General features: G+C 46.5%; 1 protein-coding gene across 1 annotated transcript in view; it reads left to right on the forward strand.

Moving 5' to 3' along the window:
* GUCY2F (guanylate cyclase 2F, retinal) overlaps positions 1–19,758 on the forward strand; it is an 84,332-nt gene extending 64,574 nt beyond the window's left edge. The window contains exon 18 of the mRNA XM_009906949.2: positions 19,391–19,758. Coding sequence (XP_009905251.2) covers positions 19,391–19,529 — 139 coding nt within the window. The 3' untranslated portion in view covers positions 19,530–19,758. The remainder of the gene's footprint in view (positions 1–19,390) is intronic.
* The last annotated feature ends 670 nt before the right edge of the window (positions 19,759–20,428 follow it).

Raw genomic sequence — 20,428 nt, forward strand, 5'->3', positions numbered from 1 at the left:
CATGTGTTAGGCCTCTGTTGGCTGTTGATGTTCTTTCCATAATCCTCAAAGACCCTGTCCTCTGGTCATGTATCCCCAAGTCAGAAAACGCAGGCCTGAGATGCAGGTGTGAGCTGTTTTTAAGCATGGATTGCAAGTTTCAGAAAATGCATCAGGCCCAGGGGGACAGTAAGAGGAGGCACAAAAACTTCTCCATCTACCCAAGATCACCATCCATGTGTAACCTCAGAAGAACCCACCAGTAGCACTGCAGAGAGAAATGCGGTCTTCTGCTCCCAGCCTTATATTGATGGTTCTATTTGATGCAGGTTTATGAGAGGCTGAAAGTTGTTTCTCTGGTTTGTCTATATGTTGGTCAAGACAGTGCTTTGATACAGTTGTGTAGGAATTTTCTCATCTGTAGGTTTTTGTGCCAAGAAGGAGGTGCTGAACAAATTCCACTTCTGCTATCTTTTCACTCTGTTCTGAAGCAGCTCATCCCTTATTGAGGTCTTCCCTTTCAAAGAGGTCTTGCATAGCCCAGTCCCTCCTATCTGGTGAGATCAGTGGGCAGCAGCAGGTTTTCCCTTCCTATTCAATGAATCATAGAATTATTGAATCCTTTAGATTCAAAAAGTCCTTTAAGATCCTCAATGGCAAGACCTTTAAGATCATCAAGAGCAAAGGACACATCCCTGACCACTTCATACCACATATTCCTCACTCAGTCCCTCTCACCACTTCATACCACATATTCCTCACTCAGTCCCTCTCACCACTTCATACCACATATTCCTCACTCAGTCCCTCTCACCACTTCATACCACATATTCCTCACTCAGTTCCTCATAGCTCACCAAAGCTAGTGATTGATCTCTTCCAAGAGATGTGGTGGAGGCTTTCAGTCCATAGTTTGGCTTATTACCTGAGCTGTTGACTTAGACCACCACAGGGAATCACATTCATCAACTACTAAACAACAAGGAAAGAGGATTTGCTTCAATGAAGTAAGTTTCAGCTTCCAGGTTCTTTGCTGCCATGACAAGTCATGGTTCTTGAGTACTGGAGTATTTCAGGCCTCTCTTCACTGTGGAAAAGAGAGAAGATAAAGAAATCAACCCTAACTTCCTATTAATTCCCATGATGTAAAACCAATCAGAGCTGCAAGCCCAGTCCTTGGCAGAATGATATCTTGATAAGTGAAAGCAATTTTCCACCTCTGGTATACAGTCATGAGCAGATCTGTGATCAAGTAGGCTCATGGAGCTGTTCATAGATGTCTAGGGATAAATCAAGCTTTCACCCCACTGTGCTTGCAGTAGCCTTGGCACCCTGGAGAATGGTCCTTGACCTTACAAAGGTGAGTTTAGATACAGGTTAGAAGCCAAACTTAATAATCATTTCATTATGTGGTGGAGGTAATACTGATGGTCCAATAAACTACTGTGACAACAACTCCTTCTGGTGCTGCTGAAATGGCAACAACACAATTGAGATAGATATATCTGATTGTCCAGCAATAAATTTGTAGCCACCACCAAATGAGTAACAAAGGAACAACTGTTGCACCCTACATAATTGGAATTTAATGGATATTCATCACCCCCTCTGTTTAATCCCAACTACAGACTTACTGGAGGCATGAGTTGGAGCATTCTCATGGTTTGCAGGAGGCTTTCATACATCTGCAGCTGTCTAAGGTGTTCAGCTAAATGTACTTTACCCTTAAAGCCCAGGTACTGTGGATGGCATGGTTCACACAGGATAGAAAGCTTTTTAATTAAGAAGAGAGGTAATTCAATTAAAAGACCTAATACCACCCTTTCTTGCTTACCACCACTGCTGTCTTCCAGCCATGTATAAAATCAGATTAACTGAAAGGCTCTTCTTAAAATTAACCTTGTGTGAAGCTGCTCAGGGTCTGTAAATCTCTTTTCAGATGTAAGAAAGCTTACTTGAAAACCAGCAAGCAAGCAAGCAAGCCTTCAACATGCTCTTGCGGGTTAGGGTGGAAGGGCAGTAGCAGTCCCAGGACACAGGGAAGGGAAAGTGCAGTTTAAAGTCCAGATTGCAGAGAGTGCTCCTGTCCCAGAGAATTTTCCCTTTTGAAGGATTATCCACTTCTTTCTGGGTCTGGTCAAATCTCAGCTTTATCTGGGAATAAGCCCCTGAACCAGCAGAGGTTAGAGAATGACCTGCTGAAAAGCAGCTCTGCAGAGAGGAGCCTGGGCGTACTGGTGGTCCCCAGGTTGCCCATGACCACAATGTGCCCTTGAGGCCAAAAAGGCCAATGGCTTCCAAAAGAGTGTGGCCAGTAGGTTGAGGAAGGTTCTTCTCCCTCTTTGCTCTACCCTACTGCATCTGGAGTATTGTGTCCAGTTCTGGCTCCCCAGTTCAACACAGCCAAGGAATTACTGGAGAGAATGCAGTGGAGGCCATGATGATGTTGAGGGAACTGAAGCATCTACGTGAGGAGGAAAGCCTGAGAGACCTGGGACTGTTTAGCCTGGAGAAGACTGAGGGGATATCATCAACAGTGATCAATATCTAAAAGTTGGATGTCAAGAGGATGAGCCCAGATTCCCTTCAGTGGGGCCCAGTGATAGTACAAGGGACAACAAGCTCAAACTAGAACACACAAAGTTCAGTCTAAGCATAAGGAAGAGCTGTGAGAGTGACAGAGCACTAGAACAGGCTGCCCTGGTTGTGGAGAGGTTGTGGAGTCTCCTTCTCTGGTGACTTTTGAAACCAACCTGGACATGATCCTGTTTAAGCAGGGAAGTTGGACTAGATGATCTCCAGAGGTCCCTTCCAACCCCTGCCATATACAATTGAACAGGACAACATGGGTTCTTCACAGGAAAGGCATAGACCTGGTGGAGAGGTCCAGAGGAAAGCCACAAAAATGATCAGGGGGCTGGAATACCTGCCCTGTGAGGACAGGCTGAGGGAGCTGGGGTTATTCAGCCTGGAGAAGAAAAGGCTCCAGGGACACCTAATAGTCACCATCCAGTCCCTGAAGGGGGCCTACAAGAAGGATGGAGAGAGACTGTTTACAAAGGCCTGCAGTGATAGGATGAGGGGCAATGGTTTGAAATTAAAGAAGAGTAGATGGTGGAACACTGGAACAAATTGTCCAGGGAGGTGGTTGAGACCCCAACCACCTCTGTCCCTGACGACTACAGGGGGGTTGGACTGGATGACCTTTGGAGTTTGCTTCCAACCCAAACCATTGCAGGATTCTTTTACCCAGTATAAAGTTCTCCTTGCTTTATCTATGTTGAAGCGCTCTAGCAAGATGGAAGATGGTCAGTAGAGAGTCAGAGGAATGAGTAGAGTGGTGCTGTAACTACAGATGTGTCTCCCTGGGGAGATAAGAGAAAGGATTTCCATCCAGTCTCTTATTTGTAGTTTTTTTCACCCAATGGATTTTCTTCAATCAGGACTAAAATTGCTGGTGAAGCAAAGAGCAGTGAAAAACTTGCTGTCCTCACTTCACTGCAATTATACAATAGCACCACAACATTTCCTAAATAAACTTCATAGCACATGTAGCAAAGGTTATTTTGGGGAAATGAAAGCATCCTCATGGCTCATGCTTGCTCACTCAGTGTCAGGACAGATGCCTTTTGTTTCACAATCAATGCTCTCTTTACAAATTGCTTCAGAGACCCTAACACCCACAGCAAAATGAAGGGGAAAAAATAAAGGTTATTCTGGTCATGGCTATGGCATAATGCAGGTAAGAAAAAAATCCATTTCTTTTTTTCTTTTAATCTGAAATCTGATTAGGAGGAGAAGAGGAATGAAAGCCAGTGACTCATCTTCCATTGAGCAAGGCTGTCTGGCTTCAAATGTGGTTGCTTCAGGTGATATATTTAAAGAAGGTCCTTTTAAGTGAGGTGAGGTTTCTGGGGAAATTGGCTGGACTATTAGAGTAGAGAATTGCTGCTGATAGCAAGAAGCACTAAATGCAGCACTCAGAAATGAAGCAAAGTCAGGTGGTGCCATTGTTTGGCTGGAAGGTGCAGTTGGGTCACAACACCCCTGTGTAATGCTCCAGGCTTGAGACAGTGTGGCTGGAAAGCTGCCCAGCAGAAAAGGACCTGGGGGTGCTGGTTGACAGGCTGCTGAAAATGAGCCAGGAGTGTGCCCAGGTGGCCAAAAAGGCCACCAGCATCCTGGCCTGGATCAGGAACAGTGAGACCAGCAGGATTAGGAATTGATTGTCTCCCTGTACTGGGTGCTGTTAAGACTGTGCCTGAAATACTGGGTTCAGTTTTGGGCCCTTCACTACAATAAAGGCATTGAGGTGCTGGAGTGTGTCCACAAAAAAGCATTGCTCTTTACAACTCCCTGAGAGGAGGTTGTAGTGACATAGGTGTTGGTCTCTTCTCCCAAGTATCAAGAGGTAGAACAAGAGGAAATGGCCTCAGGTTGCACCAGGGGAGGTTTAAGTTGGATATTAAGAACAATTCATTTATCGGAAGAGTGGTCAGGAGTTGGAACAGGCTGCCCAGGGAGGTGGTGGAGTCTCCATCCCCAGAGAAGTTCATAAAGCATGCAGCCATGGCACTTTGGAGTATGGTTTAATGGCCATGGTGGTGTCAGGTTGACTGTTGGACTTGATGAACCTAGAGGTCTTTTCTAACCAAAACAATTCAATGATTCTATGATTCACACCATCAAACTTTCTCCCATGGATATTTCTATGGATTTGGGGAAAGGTAACTCTGAAACTGTGCCCAGGACCTGAGTGGTTTTGTGGATCACATTCTGGCTTTTAACTATGACTGAGATGTGCCCAGATGTCCCTGCACAGACCCAGCAATTTCAGCTGTGTCATACAGACACCCCTTGTCCTGTCACAACTCTGCTAAAATGATCGTCCCCATCTTCCTTATAGGCTGCCTTTCAGTACTGAAAGGCCACAATAAGTTGTCCCCAGAGCCTTCTTTTCTCCAGACTAAACAACCCCAATGCTCTCAGCCTATTCTCAGTCCTGTTCTCAATAGAAGGGTTCCACTCCAACAGGTCAGAGTTGGGACAGGGAACCGACAGAGAGTTCAACAGAATGCTACAAAGATGATTAAGGGACAGAAGCATCTCTCTTAGGAGGAAATACTGATAAACCTGGGGCTGTTCAGTCTGGAGAACAGAAGGCTGAGAGAGGATCTTATTGAAGCCTGTAAATATCTGAAGGGTGGCTGTCAGGAAGAAGGGGCCAGTCTCTTTTCAGTGATACCCAGATAGGATGAGGGACAATGGATATAAGCTCAATCACACGAAGTTCCTCTTCAACCTGAGGAGAAAATTCTTTACTATGAGGGTGACAGAGCACTGGAACAGGCTGCCCAGAGGGGTTGTGGAATCTCCTTCTCTGGAGACTTTCAAGACCCATCTGGATGTGTTCCTGTGTGACCTGCCCTAGGTGGTCCTGATTTGGCAAGAAGGGTTGGGCTCAATGATCTCTGGAGGTCCTTTCCAAACCCTATCATTCTATGATTCTATGAGTTCAGGAGATGTGTTTGTGCTGCTTGCCCTGGATCTTTCCTCAGGTTATTGTGCCATGGGTGAAGATCAAGTCATTATCAAAGGATTATTTGATGTCTGTCTTGGAGGTGATGCTTGGGCTATTTGGTACTGTGCTTGAGCTTCAAATACTCTGCTCTGGTCTGCATTTTGTGTGGGTCACAGCTTGCTGCATTATTGTGCAGCAACAGGCAGCAACTTCCTCCGCTCCTCCATGGATGAAGTCCTGCTGGGTGGACTCAAGGAACAATCCCCTCACACTTACCCATGTGCAGCTGCATTCTGCTACTGCTTGCTTAATGGGCTGGAGATGAAAGCATTCCTCTTGCCCCTCCAGCTGGTAGGATTTGATCTTATGAGAAATTATTTACCTTTAACACAGATACCTCCCTCTGATCTGGTCATCTTATACATCTTTTACAGTCAATGGAGAGAAATAGGCTCTTCTAGGTGCAGCTCATCTTCTCCACAGAGGACATCTACTTCAGGTTTAACTCCCACTGAGGTCCCCCAGTACCTTCTTCCCTCCACCAACTCAGAAGAGAGACCAAAATATTTGGGTTACAGGGAGACATCTCTGTTGCAGATAGTTAGATTTCAGGGAAACAAATCCCACCCAAGCTGTAGATTGCCAGAAGAAGCCATTCCTCATTCCGCTCATCAGGATTGTATCCTCCTGCCTTCCTTGTCCTTGAGACCCATCCTTAGAGGCAACAACATTCAGGGGAGGCTTTATAAACAGGAATTCAAGTTTCTATAAAAAGGAAAGGTGTTCTCAGAGCTAAGGATTTAGGTAGGGCATGGAAGGACAGCTTGCTTAAATGTTTCTGTTTGTAGGATGGAGCTGGCAAAAGGGCTGAAACTTGACTCCAGTCTCCCTCGGGAAAAGCTGTTACATTTAGGCTAAGCTTTCAGGGAAAAGCATCTGTTTCTAGGGTCAGCTAAATAGGATTTCCATTTGGAAATGGGCCTATAGCTTTGAGACCTGTCAGTCTGTGATAGCAACACCCCTGGAAGACCAAAAGGCACTGAGGCAGGAGCTGGATTCACCAAAGATCTTCAGAGCAATTTAGTTCTGCTCTTCCCTTTGATGAATGAGATGGAGGGTCAGAGGAGTAATGAAATAATTCTCCCAGAACTCATTCTGTCTAACAGATTCTGGCTACAGCCATGATAGATGCATGGATTGTGGTCTTCAATCCACAAAGTCATTCATCTCGTGCTGGGCGAAGCGTCTAAGGTGTGTCAAGAGACCTCTGGAAGTGCCTGGCTATAGAGATTACAAAGCAGCTGTCTCAGAGCAGGCACTTAACTGTGGGACACTTACAATTAAATTAGCTAACCTCACACTTTGCAAGAGGTGGAGCTGAAGTGATACAAGAAAGGAATAAATAAATTTGCCCAAGTTGCCCAAAAAAGTTGTGGATGCTCCCTCCCTGGAAGTGTTACGGGAGAGATTGGATGAGGCTTTGAACAACCTGTTCTAGTGGAAGGTGTCTTTGCTCATGGCAGGGAGGTGGGAATCACAGAATCACAGAAGGTGAGGGGGTGGAAGAGACCTCTAGAGATCATTGAGTCCAACCTCCCTGCCCAAGCAGGATCATGTAGGCCAGGCCACACAGGAATATGTTCAGACAGGTGTTGAAAGTCTCCAGAGAAGGAGACTCCACAGCCTCTCTGGGCAGCCTGCTTCAGGGCTCCATCACCCTCACAGTAAAGAATTACTTTCTCTTGTTGAGGAGGAACTTCCTGGATTCCAGCTTGTATGCATTGCTCCTTGTCCTGTCACTGGGCACTAGTGAAAAGAGACTTCTTCTTGATACCTAACCTTAAGGTATTTGTAAACATTGATCAGATCTCCTCTTAGCCTTCTTTTCCCCAGGCTACACAGCAAGAGGTCTCTCAGCCTTTCCTTTTAGGAGATGGTCTATTCCCTTATACATCCTCATAGCCCTCTGTTGAATTCTCTGGAGTAGTTTCTTGTCTCTCTTAAACCAGAGACCCCAGAACTGGACATAATACTCCAGGTGTGGTCTCACCAGGGCAGAGTAGAAGGGCAGGAGAACCTTCCTCAACCTGCTGGTTGCACTCTTCTAAATGCAACTGAGGATACCGTTGGAACTAGGTGACCTTTAAAGTCCTTTCTCACTGAAATCTGTGATTCTGTGAACATCAGAACCAGGCCCACCAATATTTCTTTTCCTTTTTTCATGCCAGAAGACACTTAGCTTTTCCTCGGTCTCCATTATGGTCTGTTCTGTATTGCAGATGAAACTGAACTGTTTCTTTCTCTAATGGCCTACATGTTCACTGCAGGTGTAGAGCTCATGGGTTACCTGAGGAAGAAATTGCAGAGTTCAAAAGGAGGAAAGCTGCAAAACTCCTTGGCAAAAAGGCCTAGACCCCAGGTAGTAGCTGTAGGACACTTCCAACCTAGCTCTGCTATTTAGTGGCTGCTTATGTGTTGTCTGCACTATGTTGGTCTTAGTGTCATGTCTTCTTTAGTGTTTTTTGGGGGGGGCTCTTGGTTGGTTTTTGTGTTGGTTTTGTTGTTGTTGTGGTTTTGGTTGTATTTTGTTGTTGCTTTGGTTTGGGTTTTTGTTGTTGGTTGGTGTTTTGTTGTCATTTGGTTTGGTTTGGTTTGCTTTGGGGTTTCCTTTGGTCAAAAATATGCATTATTATTCACCTCAATCAAAAGCATAGCTGTCCAAAGACAGTAGTAGCCTTGTTGGGTGACTTCCTAGCACATTCATGACCTGAATGGAGTGAGTCCAGAGGAGGGACACAAAAATAAACAGAGGGGTTGGAACACCTCTGCTACAAAAACAGGCTGAGGGACCTGGGGATGTTCAGCCTGGAGAAAAGGAGGCTCTGGGGAGACCTAAGAGCAACCTTCCAGTACCTGAAGGGGGGCTACAAGAAAGGCCTTTGCAAAGGCCTGCAGTGATATGATGAGAGGCAATAGCTTAAAACTAGAGAAGAGCAGGTTTAGGTTGGATGTTAGGAACAAGTTCTGCACCATGGGGGTGGTGGAACACTGGAAGAGGTTGCCCAGGGAGGTGGTTGAGGCCCCATCCCTGGAGATATTCAAGGTGAAATTCAACAGAGCTCTGGGCAACCTCATCTAGTTGAGGATGTCCCTGCTGACTGCAGAGGGGGCTGGACTGGATGACCTTTGGAGGTCCCTTCTAACCCAAACCCCTATGATTCTAGTTTCTGACAGACTTACAGCATTAGTGTGCCTACCTGCACTATTCCAGGAACAGCCCAGTCCATGGTAAACACTGGAAGAATCCAAGCTGCCTGTGGTTGCTTTCCTGTAATGCATAACTCCTGCCTAGTGTAATTCTGTATCTCATAGAATCATGGAGTGGTTTGGGTTAAAAGGGACCATTCAAGGTAATCTTATCCAAGACTTCTGCATTTGGCAGGGACATCTTCAAGTAGAGCAGGTTGCTCAGAGTCCCAACCAACCTGACCTGGAGTGTGTCCAGGGATAGGGCATCTACCACCTCTCTGGGCAACCTGGGCCGGTGTCTCACCATCCCCAGTGTAAAATATTTTCCACATCTAGTCATAATCTCTATTCCTTCAGTTTAAAACTACCACTCCTTGTCCTCTCACAAAAGGCCCTGCTAAAAAGTCTGTCTCCATCTTTCTTATAGGCCCCTTATGTGCTAGAAAGTCACATCTGCCTGGAGCCTTCTCTTCCCCAGGCTTGACCAACCCCAGATGTCCCAGCTTTTTCACAGCAGCAGTGCTCAGCTATATTATTCATCACTATGGTAGCCTATCACTATGGTACAAGAAAGAAATATGGATTTCACAGAATCACAGCACTGTCAGGGTTGGAAGGGACCTCAAGGATCATCTAGTTCCAACCCCCCCTGCCATTGGCAAGGACACCTCAAACTACATCAGCTTGCCCAGAGCTACATCCAGCCTGGCCTTAAAAACATCTAAGGATGAGGTTTCTACCACCTCTTTGGACAACCTGTTCTGGTCTCTCACCATCCTCATGGTGAAGAACTTCTTCCTCATGACTGACTTAAATCTCCCCTCCTCTAGCTTGGATCCATTCCCCCTAGTCCTATCACTACATGACACCCTATAAAAGTCCCTCACCAGCTTTCCTGGACAATAGGACTATTTGGTTGGAATTCAGAAGTTACATGGAGTATAACTACATGACCTGATGTGCCTGCTCAAAGAGGTGCTACCAGAACAAGGCTGGCATATAACCCTGGACACCCACACAGGCACATAGAGGGTTTGATGTTCCATGGAAATGCTGTATAGTTGGGGTGGTTTTGAATAGTAGCTCTGAAATTAGCATTAACATTTCTGCTTGGTGCCTCTAAACTAAATTTTACTTCATTTCCACTTCCTCAGAATCATAGAATCAGTTGTTAGGGTTGAAAGGGACCTCAAGGATCATCCAGTTCCAACCCCCCTGCCATGGCCAGGGACACATAGAATACATAGAATAAACCAGGTTGGAAGAGACCTTCAAGATCATCGCGTCCAACCCATCAACCAATCCAACACCACCTAAACAACTAACCCATGGCACCAAGCACCCCATCAATTCTTCTCCTGAACACCTCCAGTGATGGTGACTCCACCACCTCCCCAGGCAGCCCATTCCAATGTGCAATCACTCTCTCTGTATAGAACTTTTTCCTAACATCCAACCTGAACCTCCCCTGGTGCAGCCTGAGACTGTGTCCTCTTGTTCTGGTGCTGGCTGCCTGGGAGAAGAGACCAACCTCTGCCTGTCTACAACCTCCCTTCAGATAGTTGTAGAGAGTAATAAGGTCACCCCTGAGTCTCCTCTTCTCCAGGCTAAACAACCCCAGCTCCCTCAGCCTCTCCTCATAGGGCTGTGTTCCAAACCCCTCCCCAGCTTTGTTGCCCTTCTCTGGACTCGTTCCAGCAAGTCAACCTCCTTCCTAAACTGAGGGGCCCAGAACTGGACACAGGACTCAAGGTGTGGCCTAACCAGTGCAGTGTACAGGGGCAGAATGACCTCCCTGCTCCTGCTGGCCACACTGTTCCTGATGCAGGCCAGGATGCCATTGGCCCTCTTGGCTGCCTGGGCACACTGCAGCTCATGTTCAGCCTACCGTCGACCAGCACCCCCAGGTCCCTCTCTGCCTGGCTGTTCTCCAGCCACTCTGACCCCAGCCTGTAGCACTGCATGGGGTTGTTGTGGCCAATGTGCAGAACCTGGCACTTGGATGTGTTAAATCTCATGCCCTTGGACTCTGCCCATCTGTCCAGCCTGTCAAGGTCCCTCACACTAGATCACATTGCTTAGAGCCACATCCAGCCAGGCCTTTAAAACCTCCAGGGATGAGGTTTCCACCACCTCCCTGGGCAGCCTGTTGCAGTGTCTCACCACCCTCATGCTGAAGAAATTCTTCCTAACATCCAATCTGAATCTACACAAAAAGACAGAGGTGGCTGAAAGCCTCCGTTGCTTAGACACTAGCTGCTTACAACCCCCTAAGATACAACACATCAAGCTCATAGATTACTCCCAAGATTAAGGATCCAGCCCTTTTTCTCAGAAGAGTAAAACTCAGAAGAGAACTTCATAGAATCACAGAATGTTAGGGGTTGGAAGGGGTCTCCAGAGCTCATGGAGTCCAACCCTCCTGCCCAAGCAGAATCACCGAGGGCAGGTCACACAGGAACACAGCCAAGTTGGCTTTGAAAGTCTCCAGAGGTGGAAAGTCCACGACCTCTCTGAGCAGCCTGGCAACTTCTGGCTGTGTTCCTTTTTCCCATCTCCAGCTTTTGAGGGTTGAAGGTGGGGCTCACTCTGCTGTTTTATCTCCCTGAGAGATTTTTACATTATTTTTTTCTGAGGCTCTCCCTGTTCTAGGAAAAATTCCTCCTTTAAACCAAAGCTGTAACTGCGGGACACGCTGTGCAGAGGCCCCTGCATAAGCACTACCATGTGTGAATAATCACTGCTCCAAGGCACAGAAGACCACCCTGCTGATCTACACCTATGAGCACAAGCTACTCCTCTCCAAAGCCAGAGACAAAAGGGGTTGCTCACTTGGGTTAGCAACTGCATTTTCTACTTACGTCACCCACAGTCAGAGACTTCAGCACTGAAGCAAGGCTGATTACCAGTAAATTATAGGGAGCAGAAGGTCCTCATTAGCCCACTTGGCTCCAATCATGGGACACAGCAGAAAAATCAATAAGGCATTTATACCTGGAGCTTTTCAACACTCTTAGTTCAATTCTTCTTGTGTGCATGAAGCTCTCAACAGAGGCAATTATGTCCTCAGCAACCACTTATTCCCACGTGCCTGTTTGGTGGTTTAGTGGAGCTTCCAGCTAATCTGTCTTAGACATTTATGATGAAAGGGAATATGGCATTACTAACCCTTGAAGGCAATAAAGGATTGCTCTACAAGGATCTCAGATGTAGTGACCTGTAGTCCATTCACCCAATTTACAGTCCCATTAGACTGTATATAAACTGCTAACAGTCTCCTTGCTCTGATAAGGTAGAGATCCCTATCTTGGACTGTGTCTATATTTTGCCATATTTATCTCTCCAGGAGTATAAAGGAACATCGAGACTCTGCTCCTCATGCTCAGGAGGCAAATCCTGTAACCATGAAAGGCTGAAAGTGGGCTCTGTTGTCCTTGGTGGACATCTGTTTTTGAAGAGAGGTGATGATTTTGGTGGGATCTCAATAGAAACATGCAGCAAAGTGTAAGGAACACAAAAGTGCACCTCCAGTTGCCTGAAGATAAACCTCTTAGCTATAGCAGTGGTAGTCCTTATACTTTGTCCTACACTAGTATCTGTGAGCTTAACATGTACCAACTAACCCACTGCAAAGCTGCCAGGTGAAATAGCAGCTGAAGACCACATAGGATAAGCCACAGAATCTCAAACACTGCTGGGCAGTATCCACAGATAGCTGATTCCTACCCCTAGCATCTTAGAGTGCTTCTGATGTGGAGAAAAGGGATTTCTCTTTCTTTCAAAGCCCAATTGTCCCACTGAGAGGTCAATGACTCCCTGGGATCCCTAGATTGATCACACTTTGGAGATGAGCCTTAGACCCCATGCAAGTCAGTCAGATTTCACTATGGGGTTGCTAGGCAGGGAGAAATTTGATGAAGTTCAACATGGCCAAGTGTAGAGTCTTGCACCTGGGAAGGAACAACTCCATGCACCAGTATAGGCTGGGGACTGATTTGCTGGAGAGCAGTGAAGGCGAAAAGGACTTGGGGGTCCTGGTGGATGGAAGGTTGACCATGAGCCAGCAATGTGCTCTTGTGGCTAGGAAGGCCAATGTCATTCTGGGGTGGATTAGAAGGGCTGTGACCAGTAGGTCGAGAGAGGTTCTCCTCCCCCTCTACTCTGCCCTGGTGAGGCCACATCTGGAATATTGTGTCCAGTTCCGGGACCCTCAGTTCAAGAAAATCAGTGAGCTGCTTGAAAGAGTCCAGTGGAGAGCCATGAGGATGATTAGGGGAGTGGAACATCTCCCCTAGGAGGAGAGACTGAGGAAGCTGAGGGCTCTGTAGCTCAGAGAAGAGGAGGCTGAGAGGTGACCTCATCAATGTTTATAAATATGTAAAGGGTGAGTGCCAAGAGGCTGGAGCCAGGCTCTGCTTGGTGATGGCCAATGACAGGACAAGGGGCAATGGGTGGGAGCTGAGGCATAGGAAGTTTCACGTAAATATGAGGAAAAATGTTTTCAGTGTGAGGGTGACAGAGCGCTGGAACAGGCTGCCCAGGGGGATTGTGGAGTCTCCCTCACTGGAGATATTCAAACCTCACCTGGATGTGCTCCTGTGTGATCTGGTCTAGGTGATCCTGCTCTGGCAGGGGATTGGACTGGATGATCTCTCAAGGTCCCTTCCAGCCCCTGAAATTCAGTGATTCTGTGAGTTCAAGGGGCAGAGATTTCACCCCAAGTGTGATTGGTAGCAGCTCTATCTACGGAGGGATCCGTGGTGTATAAACCTTAGTGTCACCTGTATTGTTTTTTGCTGACTTTCAGCATACAGGCAGCATGTCCTGCATGGATGAAGGATCAGTCTGGGACCACCTAAAATTACTGAGAGTCCATTTCTAAAATAATTTTCTCTCCATATTTTTTTTTTAACTTTCAAATCTCTATACCAGGACCTCAGTGACAAGTGGTCCCTTCAGTACTCCCTACGAGGAGAGGCTGAGGGAGCTGGGATTGTTTAGCCTGGAGAAGAGGAGGCTCAGGGGGGACCTCATTGCTCTTTACAGCTACCTGAAAGGTGGTTGTAGCCAGGAAGGGGTTGGTCTCTTATTTCTCTATCAACCAGCACCAGAACAAGGGGACACAGTCTCAAGCTGCACCAGGGGAGGTTTAGGCTTGAGGTGAGGAGAAAGTTCTTCACTGAGTCGTTCATCATTGGAATGCGCTGCCTAGGGAGGTGGTGGAGTCACCATCCCTGGAGGTGTTCAAGAGGGGACTGGACATGGCACTTAGTGCCATGGTCTAGTCATGAGGTCTGTGGTGACAGGTTGGACTCGATGATCTTTGAGGTCTCTTCCAACCTTGGTGATACTGTGATTCTGTGATGTCCAAAGGCAGCAGCTCTTTCTGTTAAAGTTCAAGGAGTGAATTTTCAAGGTGAATCCTCTGCTAAATCTTACATTTCTGTAGGCTGATACATTTGAGTGATTTCTTAAGATTCAGCATTGTACCTTTAGATCCCTTTCCTGGTTATCATAGAATCATAGAATCATAGAATCAATAAGGCTGGAAAAGACCTAAGATAATCAGCAAGTCCAACCCGTCACTCAGCACCTCCTGACAACTAAACCACGGCTCCAAGTGCCACATCCAATCCCCTCTTGAACCCCTCCAGGGACAGTGACTGCTAGCTTTGCCCCACAACAGCATGGCTGTTTGCTCCCTGGGCACCTGGAGCTTTCTCTTCACCCAAAGACATTATCAAGCATTTCTATCACAGGGTCAGAAAAAGGAAGCCAATGTTCCTATAAAGATTTGTTGGGATGGATGATCTGGAAAGGCACTGGAGTGGGCTGCCAGGGTATGTTTGACATGTTTGGCTGACCTTGGCTGCACTTCCACTGAGTGTGAGTCAATGAACACAAGGTCTTAAGGAGTCTGAGGGAATTGGGATTGCTTAGCCTGGAGAAAAGGAGGCTGAGGGGAGACCTCATCTCTCTCTACAACTACCTGAAAGAAGGTTGTAGTGAGGTGGTGGTCAGCCTCTTCTCCCAGGTGACAAGTGATAGAATGAGAGGAAATGGCTTCAAGTTGCACCATGGGAGCTTTAGATTGGATATTAGGAAACATTTCTCCATTAACAGGGACATTGGACACAGGAATAGGCCAACCAGGGAAGTGTTGGAGTCACCATCCCTGGAGGTGTTTAAAAGACATTTGGACGGGGTGCTCTGGGACCTGGTCTAGCAGTTGTGTATAGGGGAATATTAAATTTTGGCTGGACTGAATGATCTGAGTGATCTTAAGGTCTTTTGTAACCAGGCAATTCTATGAGTGAAAGAAACATGGTGTGTGCTGAGTTTGAAGGTCCTGGCTCTTCTCTTGTTGCATCCAGATTAATTAATGGTCTGTCTCAGGCACAAGGAAGCAGACCATTAAACACCACCTGCAGAATATTAGATAAGATAATCAAATATAATTCTCTTGAGTAACAAAAAAACATTAGATATGTAGTGATAAACTACAGAGCGTCTGAGGGGGTCAACCTTATTAGTTGACTTTGCTATAGTCTTACAAATATTAAAGTCTTTTTATCTACTTTATAGATATCTAATCATTGAATCATAGAATGGTCCAGGTTGGAAGGGACTTCCAAAGGTCATCTAGTCCAACCCCCTCTGCAGTCAGCAGATGCATCCTCCACTAGATCAGGTTGCACAGAGCCCTGTACTTTGAGTATCTGTGTCCAGTTCTGGGCCCCTCAGTTTAGGAAGGATGTTGACTTGCTGGAACGAGTCCAGAGAAGAGCAACAAAGTTGGTGAGGGGTTTGGAACATAAGCCCTACGAGGAGAGGCTGAGGGAGCTGGGGTTGCTTAGCCTGGAGAAGAGGAGACTCAGGGGTGACCTTATTACTCTCTACAACTACCTGAAGGGAGGTTGTAGACAGACGGATGTTGGTCTCTTCTCCCAGGCAAGCAGTACCAGAACAAGAGGACACAGTCTCAGGCTGCGCCAGGGGAGATTCAGGCTGGATGTTAGAAAAAAGTTCTATACAGAAAGAGTGATTGCACATTGGAATGGGCTGCCTGGGGAGGTGGTGGAGTCGCCATCACTGGAGGTTTTCAGGAGAAGACTTGACGGGGTGCTTGGTGCTGTGGGTTAGTTGCTTGGGTGGTGTTGGATTGGTTGATGGGTTGGACGCGATGATCTTGAAGGTCTCTTCCAACCTGGTTTATTCTATGTATTCTATGTATTCTATGTATTCTATGTATCTCCAGGGATGGGGCCCCAACCACCTCCCCATGCAACCTGTTCCAGTGTTCTGCTATCCTCATAGCAAAGAACCTGATCCTAACATCCAATCTAAATCTGCTCTTCTGTAGTTTGAAGCCATTGCCTCTCGTCCTGTCACTGCAGGCCTTTGCAAACAGTCTCCAGCTTTCTTGCAGGCCCCCTTCAGGTACCTGAAGGCTGCTATTAGATCTCCCCGGTGCCGCCTCTTCTGCAGGCTGAACTCCCTCAACCTGTCCCCATAGCAGAGGTGCTCCAAACCCCTGATTATTCTTGTGGTCCTCCTCTGGACCTGCTCCATATGGTCCAGGTCCTTCCTATATTGAAGGCTCCAGACCTGGATGCAGTACTCCAGTTGAGGTCTCACCAAAGCAGAGCAGAGCAGTGGCAGAATCACCTCTCTGGATCTGCTGGCCACACATCTTTTATGTAGTCCAGGCTGCCATTGGCCTTCTGGGCTGCAAGCTCACACTGTCTGTTCATGTCCAGCTTCTTGTCCATAGATACTTTAAAGGGAGCTCATCCTGGCCTGGCATTAAGAGCAGTTTCATTAGGCTGCTTAACAATTCTGTATTAATAATTGGTCATTAGTGTGAATAGTCTTTGGATCTAATAATATTTGATCCCCTTCTTTCAAAACCTTGTATCTTATACTTGTGGGATAGAATCACAGAACCATGAAGTGATTTGGGTTGGAAGTGACCTTTCAAGGTCATCTCTTCCAACTCCTCAGCAGTGAGCATGGACATCTTCAAGTAGATCAGGTTGCTCAGACCACCATCCAACCTTGTGGTGGGTTGAAATTTCCCACCCCCCCCAGCATTAAATGTACCAGACCAGACCAGCTGGAAGCAAATGAAAGGTGTATTTACAAGCATAACTATAATCTACAATGGAATGCAATGAATGTGTACAGAATATACAGTACTTACAATATTTACAGGCATTTACAATTGACAAACAGCACATGAACCACTCTGGTCAAAGACCAGGGGAAGCTAGTAGCTTCTCCCTCCTCACCTGCCCCTTATACCCTCAGACAAAAGGGACAAGAGAAAGGAGCAGAGAGATGTTAGACTTAACCAAACCAATGCAGCCAAGGTCCAGCAGAAGTAAGTCAGCATCTCTCCCAGAGCAAAGAAGTGAGAAGAAAGGTTGTTTTGGTACCACTAGTTTTAGTCCCTTATCTCTTCCAATTGGGTTGTTTAGAATTATCTTTGTTTTCCTTTTTACGCCCAATAGTGATTTATTTACATTTTACTACTTTCTGTTCAAGAGCTGTGAAAAATTTTAAAGGCATAGCCTAAAACTACCACAAGCCTGACCTGGAATGTTTCCAGGGATGGGGCATCTACCACCTCTCTGGTGCCAGTGTTTCACCACCCTGAATGTAAATATCTTACTGACATCTGGTCTGAATCTTGCCTCTTTTAATTTGAAACCATCACTCCTTGTCCTGGTGCAACAGGAATCCCTGCTTCATGTAATCTGTTCTGTTCTGAAGTAATTGCTGCTTCGTTGCACACAGCAATGGTGTCTGCAATTCAAAGCCATACGTGTGCGTGCACGCACACAACAATTTCTCAGCTATTTCTTTGTGCTGCCTGTATACTCACAGTGGTACTGTTGGGATGGGTTAACATTTGGTTCTTTTCAGTTGGCAGCAGCTGGAATGAAATTGTCTTCTACTCTCCACAATGAATTTGATTTCATGTGAAGCTTGATGTAGGACGGGACAGCTGCAGAGTTGAGGTCTACCTAAAGCTCTGCCATTCACTCAGCTTCTGGCCTTCGACAAGGCCTTGATGTTTGTTTTGCCTCTGAAACCCTCATTATGTTCTAACAAATCTGTGCCCACCAACAGATGGTAGAACCTGGGCATTATGGATGTTTGGAACATCACAGCAAATGATTCTCCAGCTCCATCACACTCATTTACTAGCCCGGATCTAGTTGTAGTCTCTCAGCTAGCCCAGCTCTTAAGTCCTGGTACTCAGCAGAGCTCATTCCATCAGGAGAAGTGCCAGGCTAAGGCAGCAAACCCACACTTGGATCTGAGACGGGTGTCAGGGCTTTCTGCTTCTCTGTCTATCCTGTTTTGGGTTTGGTGAGATGACTGGGTTGTCAGAGCAGCCAGACTTTCATATTTCACATGGATAGCAGTGAATTACTTCAAACCAACTGATTAACATGGAATCTTTTTGTTACCAGCCAGGCTTGTGATGCACAGCTAGGGATGTTTTTCAGAAGCAGCTGAAGCCCTCTGGTTGTTTCTGTGTAAATGCAATTTACATTTGAAAAGTGGGTATCCTTGGATATCTGCTCTGTGTGCCCTATTGACCCGTGCAACAGACGACACCAAGCTGGGAGCAGGTGTCGATCTGTTGGAGGGTAGGAGGGCTCTGCAGAGGGATCTTGACAGGCTGGACAGATGGGCAGAGTCCAAGGGCTTGAGATTGAACACATCTAAGTGCCGGGTTCTACACATTGGCCACAACAACCCCATGCAGAGCTACAGGCTGGGGACAGAGTGGATGGAGAGCGGCCAGGCAGAAAGGGACCTGGGGGTACTGGTTGACTGCAGTTGACCACAAGCCAGCAATGTGCCCAGGTGCCAAGAAGGCCAATGGCATCCTGGACTACATCAGAAATAGTGTGGCCAGCAGGAGCAGGGAAGTCATTCTGCCCTGTACTCAGTACTCGTAAGGCCACACCTTGAGTACTGTATCCAGTTCTGGGCCCCCCAGTTTAGGAAAGATGTTGAGTTGCTGGAATGTCTCCAGGGAAGGGCAACAAAGCTGGGGAGGGGTCTGGAGCACAGCCCTGTGGGGAGAGGCTGAGGGAGCTGGGGTTATTTAGCCTGGAGAAGAGGAGAATCAGGGGTGACCTTACTGCTCTCTCCAACTATCTGAAGGGAGGTTGTAGCCAGGTGGGGGTTGATCTCTTCTCCCAGGCAACCAGCACCAGAACAAGAGGACACAGTCTCAAGCTGTGCAGGGGGAAGTTTAGGCTGGATGTTAGGAAGAAATTCTTCATAGAAAGACAGATTGGCCATTGGAATGTGCTGCCCAGGGAGGTGGCCATGGTTTAGTTGACTAGATGGTGTTAAGTGATAGGTTGGACTTGATGATCCCGGAGGTCTCTTCCAACCTGATTGATTCTCATTCTGATTCTGATTCTGAACAGCTCCAGCAGTTGTGCGATCTTCTAAGACCACCACATCCCTGCAGCTCTCTGCCAACATCCTCCCTTGCCTGATGCTTCCTGCTGGCTTTGAGAACATCTAATATTTCTTCTTTGTCTGATGTAAAATGATGAAAATCAAAAGGTTCAAGGGTTGGTAACTCCTTCTCTCTTCTCTGTTTTACAGCCACATCTGGCCAGATGTACTGACCAAGAAACTCAAATCTGTCCTGAGGAGCACAAAGAGGACACTGACAAAAGCAACCTTTAAAGAGCTGGGGAGCATGAAGGAGGCTGAAATAAGTGTGGAAGAGGATGAAATCTGATGAGAACAGCAAGACAGTAGTAAGATCAAGATAGACACCTTGAAGCCAACTCACTAGAGGAGTTCAAACCCTCCTTTTAATTCCCTTCCAGCCAAAAGCAGTGTAATAGATGGAGTCACACAGTAATAGATGGAGTTAGGGGTTGGAGTCACCTACACTGCAAAAGCAATTTAATAGTCACTTAGCTCTTGCAGAGGGTGAACCTGAGCAGGCAGCTGAATCTTGACCATCATCTCCTGTGAAACTGGGCATCAGCTTAGAGCTGTATGTATGCATTTATGGCAGGGGTCCACTGAGGAGGACAAGGATGGTTGCTGGTAGTGCCAGCTCTTCATCAGCTTCTGTCACAAGGATGAGCTCCAAGAGTATTTTAGCTAGGTCTGCATGGCAATACAAACACGTAGGGCTGCACTTGGACCTGGTTGGGAACAGTAGTGCTAGAATGGTTTAACTGTCTTGCATTAAATAGATTTGTTGTTGTGGGAAACTCTGCTTTCATGAAAATCAACAAGAAACTTTAAATCAAAATGTTTTGTCCCTTCTGTGTCAACCTAAGCTGAAACATTTTCTTTCAGAAATGACATTTCAGCAGCAAGTGCCATTTGAATGCTAGTTTTTATTGGTGTGGTTTTTTTTTCCCCCAACTGAAATGGCAGTTTTGAGATGGAACAGTTTGGTATGAATCAATATTTGTTTCCAAATGCCAAAATGTGACTCTGCTCAAAATGTCAAAATATGGCATCTTCACAGTTCCAGATCCAAACTGGAAGAACATTTTGTTTCGCACATGCACACATACAGAGCATATAGAAAACATTTTAAGCTTTGCAGCCCAAAGCAGGATAAAAAGAGAATGCCAAGACACTGGGAAATTGAGATGTGGAGAAGGACATCCTGCA

This window comes from Dryobates pubescens, chromosome 10 (genome assembly GCF_014839835.1).
Source record: "Dryobates pubescens isolate bDryPub1 chromosome 10, bDryPub1.pri, whole genome shotgun sequence".
Classification (NCBI taxonomy): Eukaryota; Metazoa; Chordata; class Aves; order Piciformes; family Picidae; genus Dryobates; species Dryobates pubescens.